Source organism: Meles meles, chromosome 13 (assembly GCF_922984935.1).
Source record: "Meles meles chromosome 13, mMelMel3.1 paternal haplotype, whole genome shotgun sequence".
Taxonomy (NCBI): domain Eukaryota; kingdom Metazoa; phylum Chordata; class Mammalia; order Carnivora; family Mustelidae; genus Meles; species Meles meles.
The window spans coordinates 79807869-79821098 of NC_060078.1; the positions used below are offsets into that span (position 1 = coordinate 79807869).

Consider the following 13230-nt stretch of genomic DNA (forward strand, 5'->3'; position numbering starts at 1 on the left):
AGAGAGGAAATGAACAGAAGCCAGACATCCTTAGAAGTCAGTCCAAACTCAGAAAAGCCATTGTTCATGGGTTGGTTCAGTGCCTCACAGTCTAACATTCAGGAAGATCAAACACACACTTTTGTCCTCCTGGAGCCAGTAAGGGTTGCAAATAAAGAAGCTGCTACTTCTGTGAGCAGGTTTAATGGATTTTCAAGGCAAAGTGCAAACCTCATTGGCTGGCTGTGTGGGCATAGTAAGTTCCAGTGCAGAGGGATGGCCCTATATTTTGGCCAGGCAGACTCTATCTGGACAGTAGCTCCTTCTGCCTGCCTAGCTGTGGGGGCAACTCTGGTGTAGGTGGCAGAGCTCTGGGCTGGGGGACAGGGAGGGGATCAGAATTGCAATCTCAGACTTACCACGGCTATCTGTGAGACCTTGGGCAAGCTGCGTAGCTGCAAGACCCTATCATCTCACCCACAAGTGGGATGGCAATTTTTATCCTATGAGCTCTAAGCTGGGAAATGAATGTAAAGGACTCAGCAGAAGGCCTGATCAACAAGGAGCTTTCAAGCTTACATGTGTCACACACTGAATTCTTATGCTACCCAGCTGATGTTCCAGCTTGGGAAGGAAGGCAGAGGCAGGCAGGATGGGAGTGATGGTTGATGGACATCATCAGAAAAGACAAAATCTGGGCAGCATAGCAGAGTCTCAATGATGATATGAACAGGGTCCACATCCCTTTCTAGTTAACTGACACCTTGGGTACATTGATAAGCTTTTTAAGCCTCAGTTTCCTCATCTGTATAATGGTGGTAACTATGGCTTCTCTCAGATAGGGTTGCTGTGAAGATCAAATGAGATTAGGTAGACAGAATGTCTGGAACATCACCAACTTTGATAAATGTTCTTAGTATCATGAGTCCCATCAGACAGAGATAGCCTATCTCTCCCAGGAGATCACCAGCTAAGACTGCCAGGCAGTAAGCTTCCTCTTCTATCTGCTGAGCCCACTTCCTTCTATGCCTGATCTGTGGGGCCTGGGACAGCCATGGAGACTCAGGAGCGGCAAAGACCCTGTCCAAACAGCCAGTTCCTTTCCTGCCAGTTAACAGGCAAGTAAGCCAGAGCCCTGAGGGTCCTGTTGGAAAAACTGTTCAATTGTTTCTGCTTACCCAGCTTAAAGGCCTGGGCCAAGGAGTATGCATAAGCAGCCTGCCTGGAGAGGTATGACCACAGAGGTACCACTCTGGGACTGGGCAGAAACCAGAAGCAGAAAGGGCTCTAGGTAGTCAGTCAGGATCTGGGGTTCCAAGCCCTGGTCTGCCACTTACCAGCCACATGTTCCTAGGCAAGGAATGTCATCTCTAGGATTTATTTCCTTATATGTGCAACAAGAGTGTCTCTGTGTCACTCAGAATCCCCAAGGTTCTATCAGGTCACGTGAATTAGCAGGTATGTAACTGGTTTGAAGATGGAGACCTGCTGGTGGGCTCAGGTGGAAAGCTGGCAGGGAAGTATCCCCAGGATGGCTGGATGATCCAGGTCCTGGAAGTCATTATCTGAAAGGGACTGACCTTTCTGTCCTCAGCCTGGCATTGGGCTGACATCCAGTGTTTGCCACCACCTTTCTTTCCATCCATTCTATAGGCCCATCTTCTCTTCCGAGCCATAAATATGCACCAGACTTTGGCCTCTGGGCGTTTGCTCAAGTAACATTCTCCTCTAAGCTTCTGGGCCCTCCTCCACTTGCAAAAATCCAGAATCTTCTGGTTCCCTAAAGGGAAGTGTTCTCTGTGGCCATGGACTTCAGTGAGACCTCTCTCCAAGCACTGGTGACATCCTAGTTTCTGTTCAGCTTATATAAATCTTTCATCTCTTTTTAAAGATAACCATGGAAAGGACCACCTCTGATTATGAGTATATATGGTGTGTATTTGTGTGTATTCAAGCACACATGTGACATATTTAAAATTTTTTTTTCACATGGGACAGATTGTGAGTGATAAATAAAGTATCACAAATGGAAAGAACACGGGTTTTAATGTCTAATAAGTAAGGATTCTAATCCTGGCTCTGCCATCCCAATTGATTCTGCCCTACCTATTGATGCCCACATGGAGTGACCTCGAACACATTGTGGGTCTTTCTTGGTCTTAGCTCCCGCATTTGTCAAGACAGATTCATGGTATTTACACTGGTGGGGTGTGGCCATGATTCCTATCCATGGGCACATGTGCCTGCCTCTATGTGGAACTGTATTCAATGATCTGAAGGGATGAGACTCAGTTCTGTTTTTGAGCTGCCAATGGGGCCCAGTTACAGTATTTAATGACTCGTGTTAACACTGTCATGAACATCCCATCACTTCTCTCCAGCTCAGAGAAATATGCAGACATACAGATCTGGTCACAGTGCATACCCCTGAGGACAGGCTCCAAGCACTGACCGCTCATGTCTCCCAATCAGATGTGCCAGCTGCTTGAGTTCACTTACAAGAGACAGTGGGGACCCAGAATCCAGGGCTGGACAGAAACAGGTATCTCCCTTCCTTGGTGACTATGACCTTACTCTTGATGTCCGGGGCTCTCTTGGGACCTACATGCAGGGAGGCTCAGCTTGGCTGAAGCCACAGAGGCTGGGGACCTGGTCACCAGGGAGATCAGTCCTCCTCTGGCCCCACTAGGAGCAGGAAATATCATTCGCAACCAGAAGAAAATGAACTTTGTTCTTTAGGAAACTGAGATAAAGTATTCTGAGTGTCTTTCTGGCATTCTAACCTTGCAGTGTTGCTTTTTCAAATTCAGAAGGCAAATGGTCTTCAAAATGATGTGTGTACACATGTGTGTGTGCATGCATGTACACATGTGTGCACGTTCACTGGCTTATTGCTCTTAGACCTGGTTACATGGTCATTGACATCATTTTAATGTTGCTAAGTTGAGATACTTTCAAGTTCCCAACCAAGGACTCCGCTTGAGAAGGTGACGGAAGCCTTTTGGAGTGTGCAGAAAGGGCCAGTCTCAGGAGCTACTGACACCTGCTTCCTCCCTTACCAACTCGCCCCTGCATGCCCTTTGAGCTTCAGGGTCCTTTTCCTGTCATTGTTGCAGGGATTAAATACAGTGTGATAATGTGTGGATGTGTTTTGTAAATGCCGGAGTGCTATGAGGGTTTAGTTAGCCCTTGACCTTGTGCTCCCAACCCACTGGTGATCCTTCAGCGTGTGCCTCCAGGCCAGAATGTCAAGCCGTTGTTGGAGGCTGTGTCCAGGATGCTGAGCGGACCTCCAGGCGAACCTCGAGCCGGCCTCTAGCCCACTTCTCATTGAGCGTGCTCCTAGGGCATCCTCCCAGATCACCCTCATTGGAGTTACCTAAGGAGCCCGCGGACCATGCAGAGCCCAGACCTGCTGATTTGGAAACCTCAAGTATAAGCCAGGAATCTCAATTTTTAACCAGTACCCCAAGTTTATCAGGTGAGTCTGAGAATCACTAATGTGTGAGAATCATGGACCCAATGGTGCCTCCCAGAAATGTATTCCTTGGCACATTTACTCTCCAGCAGTGCGCACACACCCATCTCATGCCAGGGGCTGTGTGTGGGGACGGTCTTTGGGAGCAGGGGAGACGCACAGGTGAACATCTCATTCTGATGTCCCACATCAAGAACCTAATGAGGTCACGTATCCAACCCTGAATTCTGTGGGCTCCGCGAGGGGGCCAAGCGATGTGGAGACTGCTGCCACTCGGTGGGTCTCTTTCCCAGGGAGGCAAGGCTCTGCACACGCACCACGGTAGTTAATGCTCACCAGAGCTCTGAAAGGTAAAGAAGGAAACTGAGGCTTGACAAAGTTCAGCGACTTGCACAGGGTCCTGGGATGGCAGTGGTGTGCTGGTAAGTGTTCAGTTAGCCTCTCAGGGTGGGGGTTGGGGCGGGGAGCTCAGATCCACACACCTGCCCAGCAGGGCCTTGGTAAAAGGACAGAAGGGCCACCGTCCTGAGGGTAGGGTTATACCATGCATGCCCAGGGTCCCTGAGGCTGCCACCAAGCCAGGCCACCCACCACCCTCCCCCTTCTCTGAAGAGCTTCGGCATATTATGCCATCCAGGTCCTTCATGAGCTGGAACTTGCTGTCTCACCAGACCCAGGGCAGATGGTGTGTGTGGCTGACAGATGGCAGCAGCTGGATCTCAGGCCAGAGATGCTGAGCCACACCACGGCTCTACTGGGCCTGCCTGTGGACAGACAAGCTGGCCCACTGCGAGGGCTCAGGGTCAGATAAAGGCCTCTCCTGGCTGAAGGGGGATGCCCGGAGGTTGTTACAGTGAGTTGCAGCATCCCCTCAGCAGACTTGAGAAGCTCTGGCTGAAAGGAGATGGGGAGGGGACCTGGCAAACTGAGCACCCCCAGGAGCACGGCAGGTGCATTGGTCACGCAGGGCAGAGAAATGTAGGTTGCTCTGGCTCTCAGCCAAAGGAGCCTTCCTGAGCGCCCCCAGCTCAGCCTGCAGAGGGAGGAGCACACTGCCCCGGGGCAGCATCTCAGGCGCTGGTGGGCAGGACCTCCTTGTCCAGGTCTGACGGGGCTGGGGCGCAGGCTGGGGCAGGTGGCCCTGAGGCGTGGAGGTGCCCAGGCATCCGTCCCTTCTCTCAGACAGACGTCCTGGACTCAGCCTGTCTGGGGCGCACACAGGGGAGGGCCGGAGGGGCGGGGGAGCTGCAAGGAGCCAATCACCCCGCACCGGAGCCTTCAGGCCGGTTCTCTCGGCATGTGAGAGAGTGTGCGCGCCCCGGCGGGATTTCTGCGATAGAAGCAGCCGGATTCCAGAGAGGGGGAGAAGAGGAGGGGGAAGAAGCGGAGGGGAGGAGAAAATTGGGGGTGGGAGAGACAGACGGAGAGAACAGCAGTGGGAGAGAGGGAAGAGAAGCGCAGCCAGCAGAGAGAGGGAGGGAGAGGCAGCGGGAGCGAGCGAGAAAGTGGAGGGGAGAGCAGGAAGGGAGAGCGCGCGGGGAGCGGGCAGGACGAGAGAGAGCGAGCGAGCGAGCCGGGGAGCCGGCGGGCGCGGCGGCAGCGGAGGCAGAGCGCGGCCGGAGGGATGGGGTGAGGGCCGCGGGGAGCGGAGGCCGAGGCGGCCGCGGACGGGCGCCGGGCAGCCAGCTCCGGGGCGCGGGCGCGGGGGGCCCATGGCGGCGGGGGCCGGGGGGGGCGCGGGGCGGCGGCGGCGGCGGCGGCGGGGGGCGGCGGCGGCGGCGGGGGCGCCATGGCGGCGCCGGGTGGCGGGCCCTGAGCGCCGCGGCCGGCGCGCACCATGAACTCGTGGGACGCGGGCCTGGCGGGGCTGCTGGTGGGCACGATGGGCGTCTCGCTGCTGTCCAACGCGCTGGTGCTGCTGTGCCTGCTGCACAGCGCCGACATCCGCCGCCAGGCGCCGGCGCTCTTCACCCTCAACCTCACGTGCGGCAACCTGCTGTGCACCGTGCTCAACATGCCGCTCACGCTGGCCGGCGTCGTGGCGCAGCGGCAGCCCGCCGGGGACCGCCTGTGCCGCCTGGCCGCCTTCCTCGACACCTTCCTGGCCACCAACTCCATGCTCAGCATGGCCGCGCTCAGCATCGACCGCTGGGTGGCCGTGGTCTTCCCGCTGAGCTACCGCGCCAAGATGCGCCTCCGCGACGCCGCGCTCATGGTGGCCTACACGTGGCTGCACGCGCTCGCCTTCCCCGCCGCCGCGCTCGCCCTGTCCTGGCTCGGCTTCCACCAGCTGTACGCGTCGTGCACGCTGTGCAGCCGGCGGCCAGACGAGCGCCTGCGCTTCGCCGTCTTCACCGGCGCCTTCCACGCGCTCAGCTTCCTGCTGTCCTTCGTCGTGCTCTGCTGCACGTACCTCAAGGTGCTCAAGGTGGCTCGCTTCCACTGCAAGCGCATCGACGTGATCACCATGCAGACGCTCGTGCTGCTCGTGGACATCCACCCCAGGTGAGGGGGTGCAGGGGGAGGGCCGGGGCGGGGAGGGGGGACTCGGTTCAGGGAGGGCTCTTGGTGGGAGGAAGGGGGTCCTTGTGTCCTCCTCCCACCCCCGCGACCCCCAGCATGCGGCCTCGGGCAGGCCCCTTTGCCCCGGAGCCTCCATTCTTTTCTTTGGAAAACTCAGGTTGGGGAGAGGGATCAGGGCTGCCTGTCTCCATCTCGAGGCAGGTGCTTAGAGAACCACAAAGCAGGGCCACCAAAAACGTGGGTGACACAGTATGTACGAGTTTTGAAGTCTCTGGGTACAGAGAGTCAGAACTTTGTTGGACTGATTCTTCTTCGAGGTGTTTGTGGATTTCACTTTCAACAGCCCGGCGGGGAGGCAGGGATCTGTGTTCACTGCTTGAGTTCCTTAAGAGGTTCTAATCAGGCCCTGAGACTGTGGCTCAGATGCTGGGGGAGCCCCTTGAGAGCTCTTCAGGTGGGAACGTGCTGCTCTTCTGGGTCTTTCCTTCCTCTGGTGTCTGGTGCTGCCTCTGTCTCCAGATTCTGTGTGTGTGTGTGTACGCATGTGAGTTCTTGGGCTGCACCTTCCTGCGTGGATCCTTAAAGGAGCATCTGAAGGGCTCTGAGGGAACTGGAGGGGGGCTCCTCCTGCTCTTGCAAACAGCACTGCCCTGTGTCTCCCAGACTTGGAGACCAGAGACCCCTGCGGAGGGAGAGTGTCACCCACAAGGCTCCTGGAAAAAACCTGCCCACACCGCCTTCACCCTCAACTGGCCACTGTCTCAGAAAGGCAGGTCGGGTGATGGGGGCAGTTCAGGGACAGCTACCCGTTAGGAAGTCCTGCCATCCCCTGGAGCATCTCAGGAAGGAAAGAGGAAACTCTTAGCTGAGATGTCCTGAGCTCACTTGGCTTCCCTTGTGAGAATAGGACCCCAAGGAAGGAAACAGCCGGTGGTGTTTCTGAGGACTTTACTGTTTTATATCTCTTCATCCCCAGGGAAGGGCAGGCTTCCCTTCTGTCGCCCAGGACCCTAAATCAGGGGGCTTTGGCTTCCAGATGGCGCAGAAAGTGAGGTAGACAGAGCGCTCCTAAGGGGGGCAGCTGGGGGCAGGGAGGGAGCTGGGTCTTTGGGGTATGAATGCCCCTCCCCACCGAAGGAGATGCAAGCTCGTGGCTGGGGGAAGGGGGCAGACCGCAGGCATCAGTCGGAGCAAGGGCTCCTTCAATGTGAGCTGTTTCTGCCCACGAGCAATAGAGAGAAGAGCCCTTAAACTCCACTGTGTCTGCACAGGCAAAGGCGTGCATGTGCGTGGGCATTGTTTCACCTCAGAATGGCCCTTCCTCCTTCCGGGCTGGGCCAAAGCTTCCAGCCAGAGTCTTCTCAACGGAATCGTGTGCAGTATTCACACCCGAATGACCGAGAGCATAAAGACCCCAGGGCCTGTGAATCTGTGCCTGTGAATATGTGAGCTACACGCACACAGTCGCATATGCTCGTGTGTAAACCGCATGTCTAACAGATGTGTGGCCGCACGTGTGCCTGTCACCGGTGACATGCTTGCACCCTGACCCCAGTGACCTGGGCTGACTCACGGCACGGGTCATGGTTCAGTGTCGCTCCGGGAAATCTCCCACAACCGCAATTGCAGAGCTCGTCCCCTTGCCCTCTCCCGGGGCGGGAGGACCTCACTCCAGAAGGTGCATCCCTAGGACCTGACTGGGGCTGTTTCAGAAGCGGAGGGAGAATTGTTGAACAACTGACACTAGAACGATTCCTCTCCTGGGCCCTCCCACCGTGAGTCTAAGCAGAGAAGGCATTGAGCCAGGAAAGGAATCCATTCTTATTCAAACCAGTACAAATCCCATCCCTGCTGCCCTTCCAAGTTCCAGAACAGGAGGAGCCATGGCTCCTTTTTAGCCCATTTGGGAGCAGGGCCCATCTCCACTCTTGCGAATCTGATTCCAGACAGCATGCTCCTTCTTTTCCCCTCTGGGGAAGGCTTGACCTCTTCAAAGGCCTGGGATGCTTTCTGGAGCCCCGACTCCCAGTGCCATGGGGTCCTGCAGGGCCAAGGGATAGCACTAGTCTGTGCAGGGAAGAGGAAGGGCTTCTGGGGCAAGGATGGCCCTCGGCCAGTTCAGACAGGCCCCACTGGCCAAGGGCCGGCCTGAGGTTATGGTATAGCAGGCAGATGGGACAGCACTGTCACTTCAGTGAACCCCACATGCCGTCTGTGCGGAGACGGGTCCAGAGAGCGAGAGGTGGCAGACGGGCCATGCAGGAGGGCTCCAGCTTCCTCGCAGCTGATCCACAGCTTCTTCCCTGGCTGCTCCAAACTCTTCCTCTGCACAAAGGAGAAACCACAGAGCTAGCACTGTCTGATGGAGAAGGGCTGCCCCTCGAACATTTAAGCTCTAGGCACGAAGGTTCCGGAAAGATCAGCCAAGCCTCCTGGGCGGGTTTGGTGCTGACAGCCAGGGGCCCCTAGGGATGAGCAGAAGCCAGGCTTCCTTATGCAGATAGTCAGGGCAGCGGGGGGAGTCTTGGCTCGCTGGAAGTTTTCGTTGACAGCCACCACACTATGGCCTCCAGGGACTTAATTAGGAGGGACCCGTTTTGAGTTCCCTGAGGCCCAGGGTGACGTTTGTCAGAAAGCTCCCTGCTGGGGCCTGCTCTTCCCACAGAGTGTTTAACGCTGTGAGTGGCAGGCTGGACCGCTTTGTTGCGACGCTGCCAAAAGACTCTGTGTTTTCAATTTAATCTGTCCTGAGAGACGTTCCCCACTCCTGCCTTCTTGTGCTGGTTTTTCAAGTTGACATTCGTAAAGCAATTAGGAATTCCTAATATTTATTACCCACCTGGCCCTCCAATCGCTCAGTTTGCTCGGCTCTTTCTTTCCAAACCACAGCTCTGGACAAATGATGGCTGGTCTTTCCCTGCTGTTGCCCGAGACGTGGGCTTTCACCTGAGGTGGGACATAAGTGGGGTGCCAGGGCTCCAACGTGGCATCCCTGCTCCCCCAGTCCAGCTGAGGGTCACTACTCACCCAGGTTGGGTCAGGGGCTTCCCCACGGGACAATGAAGCACACGCATCCCTGTGATTGCCGTCTACAGAGTGCTGGCTAAAGGGCCGACCCTGGAGGGCATCCAGGCTTTGGTTTTAGGAGATGGAAGGACCCACGAGATACACTCACTTTGCCCTTGATTCTACAGGTGAGGAAATTGGGAGACCGAGGGAAGGAGGCCGAGGTCATTTGCCTAATTTAACAGACCCAGGATGTGGCTTGAGCCAAAACGTGTGCCCAGTTCTGCCCCTGAGATTTCTAGATGGGACAAAAGTGCAAATAGAGCTCACAAACCATTTATATAAATATTTAGAAGTTCTAAATTAAGCTTACAAACTGTTAAATGAAATATGTTCTATCCTCCTTGACAAGCATACATTTATAACACTCTGCAAGGCTGGGTTCAAATTTAGAATTCTCGGGCTCCTTGGAGTTCAGCCTCGTCCATGATAGGGAGCGCTGAGCCGGCTCCAAGCACACAGCCCCTGCCTCTGCTCTCCACGCCAGCTCTCCCCAGCACTCCGAGGAGCCTCCACCCCTCAGGCTCCAAGCTGAGCACACCTGTGGCATTGTCACCCCCCGGGGGACTCCTGCTCACGTCCTGGAAGCAGGATCATGGCACCTGGGCAGGGAATTCAGTGTTCCAGATACTTGGAGCTTGATCTAGAGTGGATGGTGTGGGCTCTGGGTGGGCACACGATGTCTTCATTTCATGGAGAGGGACGTAGTGCCCTCAATGTTCAGGACCCAGGACAGGGCCCCCTCTTGTGAGATCTGAGGACACGACTTTTCACACTACCTTCCTGACTCCAGACTCAAGGTCTGCTCTACCGTCCGTCAGCCTGTTCCCTTGCCTTTTGTTTTGTTATTTTAAAAGCCAGAAAACAATCTGGATTACCCTGGGAGTACTTGGAGCATGCGCTCAAGACCGATTGCGGTCATCTGGGGACCATTCAGGGCCCAGACCATTGTGCTGGGCATGGCAGTGTCTGGGACTGGAAGATTTTGGCTGTGATTGCCTCATTTATTCACTTCAGATATTTCTGGACTTCTCTGTTCATTCTGTCATTTATTGGCGTCTACTGGGGTTCATCTCTTTGGCCCCACATGTCATGGTGCCGGAAAGCCCATCTCTTTTTTTTTTTTTTTTTTTTTTTTTTAAGATTTATTTATTTGACAGAGAGAAATCACAAGAGAGGCAGGCAGAGAGAGAGGAAGGGAAGCAGGCTCTCCGCTGAGCAGAGAGCCCGATGCGGGACTCGATCCCAGGACCCCGAGATCATGACCTGAGCTGAAGGCAGCGGCTTAACCCACTGAGCCACCCAGGCGCCCCAAAAGCCCATCTCTTTATCACAAGGAAGCTGTGTCCTGTGGCAGTTCTCGGGAAGCGCCATGCCAATGCATCAGTTTGTACTCTGGGAAGATGTTGCTGGCCAGGGAAATTGAGGGACCCTCATCCCTGCACTACAGAGTCAGCCTATAAGCCTGAGGACTCCAGCTGCTACCCCTGTGCAATATCTGGAGAATGCATCTGTGCGGCTGGACGCAGCTTGCTTATTTCTCTGTGGTCCTAGTGAGGGCAGTGGGATTTGGGGGAAACACCCCAGATCCTGGAGCCAGGAGTCCTGGTTCTGTCCTAAGCTCACTGTGGGACCCTGGGCATAGCACAAACCCAGCTGGCCCCCTGTGTCCTCATCTGTAAATAAATAAAACAGCAGCTCCCAGGGCTACAAGACTTCAAGGAGCTCCGTTTTGCAGAGCTATGGTGGGGGGAAAAATGAGAGCAAGTGGAGGATGGTTTTATTCTGTTGTTCTGGGTACAGGCAGGCTGCTCTCATACTGTGCTTCACAATAATGATAAGCAAGAGGGTTGCACGGCTGCATTGGCCTCCTTCTCCTGCCATCCCTCTGGCCTTGCCTGGAAATCCGGGGAGCTCTGGGCAGGGAAGATGAATTCCTCCTCTTGCAGGAGTTCAGGGAAGCATCCATGTGCTTCCTGACCAGGAGCGCCAGACCGGGACTCAGTAACTGGGGGCTAGCTCTGCCAGCATCTCACTCTCTAGGGGAGAGCGGCGAGTTCCTCTCTTCTTGGAGCCTCATTTTCTCCATCTGTGAGCTGGGTCGGGTAGATGAGGGGGTTTCCCGTACTGTGCATGACTATGTGAGGTTTAGGCAGTGGGGTCTAGGCAGTGTGTCTCAGAGAAGAGGCGTGACTAGACCCATGTGGATGTGACCCAGACATGGCATCCACCTTGGACCCCTGTGGCAGACCAGGGGCCATTAAGACAGTTTCCACTGGGTTCCTGGAGGCCAGAGAGTGTCATGGGGTTAGCATTGGAGTCAGGAATCAGCTTGGACCTCTTCTGGCACGGCCTCTGGTTGCAGCTCTTTCTGTCTCTCTGTCTGTCTCTCTCTCCTACATGCACAGGGCAGAAAGAAAACTTTTGTTTTTAAGTGTTCCTCGTGTCGTTAAGGAAGGACTGTTGGGTGCACCAGGGAGAGGGGAGCCAACTGGGTCCTCAGCCCCTCAGCAGTGAGTATAGTCCCTCCTGGGGGTGCCAGAGGGAGCTTCTCACTCCTCAAGAGCTTGTTAGCTGTTCAGTCATTTCTGTGCCTGCTAAATGGTAGCTCTAGTTACAGCTATCATGAAATTCCCCTTGGATAAATGAGGAACCAGATTCAGAGAGGTTTAGTGATTTCTCCAAGGTCACACAACAATGAGGGCAGAGCTGGGACTAGGACATCTCTCTCAGAGCTCTTTCGTTCACTGGCGTTATTCTGAAGCATCTGAGAAATGGACAACATCGTGAAGGTCACCGATGGGAGGAGGGCCCAGCCCCACTGCCGACATCAGTTTTGGTGCTCAGACCTCCTCTTTAGGGGATGCCTGGAATGCTGTACGCCTTCATGGGGTGAGTGCACGTGATGGCTCAGGACACCCAGCTCGTGTCCCAAATCTCCAACGATTCTCAAGTCAATTGCATGAAAGTTTGGGGGAAATATTTCAACATTAAGACAAAAGTGCCTGTGTTATGGGGAAGATACCAAACCCACTGTGCCTTAGGGTGACCATTGTCCTGGTTTGCCAAGTACTGACGGGGCTCTCCGAGAATGCAGGACTTTGGGTTTTAAAACCAGGGCAGTCTCAGGCAGACCAAGATGAATCGGTTTCCTCACGGCACCCAGACCTCCTGGGTGGGGTCCTGTGCCTTCTCTCCACACCCACCCGTATTGCATACATGTTAGAAGAGCCAGAGGAGGTTGGTAGAAGACCCTGCAGAGACCCAAGTGTAATGGGGAGCCGTGAGATTAAGACTGACTCTTGCTGGGTGACCTTAGCTGAAGTCCCCCAGTCCTCCTGCCCCAGTGGCTGTACTCTTCAGGTTTTCTGGATAAAATGACACCCTGGTGCCTCCCACGGGGTTGGTGTAGATGTCCATCAGTTGGAAGATGACACTCAAGCCTCCAGAGTCAGATGGCCTGGGTTCAGATCCTGCCATCACCTGGGGAGACCGACTGTCCTCATTTGCTCTGGGTAGAGGGGGTTTTCCATTTTAAAACGGGCCAGTCCCATGCAAAGCATCCAGGATGCAAGACTTTCCATGCTAAAACCAGGACAGTCCTGGTTCCCCAGGGCAAGCTGGTCATCCTATCACCACTACTCACCAGCTGTGTGATCTTGAGCAAGTTACTTAACCCCTCTGTGCCTCATCTGCTTATCTGAAAAAAAGAAAAAGAGATAATAGTTGTATCAGTCTTCAGTGTATAGAGACGTTGTGAGCATCAGATAACCAATGCACATGAACCTCCATCAAGGCATCTAAAATGGGACAGGTTACTCAAGAAATGTGGATTGTTATTAAAATAAGTTATTAGAAATTAATTAGTGACTTAATATTAATACTTCTTCAGCCATTGTGAAGCCTATTTGTACCAAACCAAACTCCAGTTCCCGACTCTACATTCCAAGGCAGAGGGGAAAGTCCTGCAGGAATTTCAGGGGCCTTCCGTCCAGTCTAACGTGGAATTGTCCATCGGTGATTGGAAATATGGTGATGGAGAGTTTCGACTCAGTGTTAAAACAATGGTCCTTGTGGAAGGAAGGGAGGTCGCGCTGGTATTTGTGCTGCTTGTGGTCCTGGCTTAAGCGCTTCCCTCTGCTCCTTGCTGTCCCTGCACAGACTGGCTTAACGCTGGAGCCAGG

General features: G+C 54.6%; 1 protein-coding gene across 2 annotated transcripts in view; it reads left to right on the forward strand.

The window, feature by feature from the left end:
* The first annotated feature begins 5255 nt into the window (after positions 1-5255).
* GPR26 (G protein-coupled receptor 26) overlaps positions 5256-13230 on the forward strand; it is a 38606-nt gene continuing 30631 nt past the window's right edge. For both annotated transcript variants that reach the window (XM_046028065.1, XM_046028064.1), the window contains exon 1: positions 5256-5962. In XM_046028065.1, coding sequence (XP_045884021.1) covers positions 5295-5962 — 668 coding nt within the window. In that variant the 5' untranslated portion in view covers positions 5256-5294. The remainder of the gene's footprint in view (positions 5963-13230) is intronic.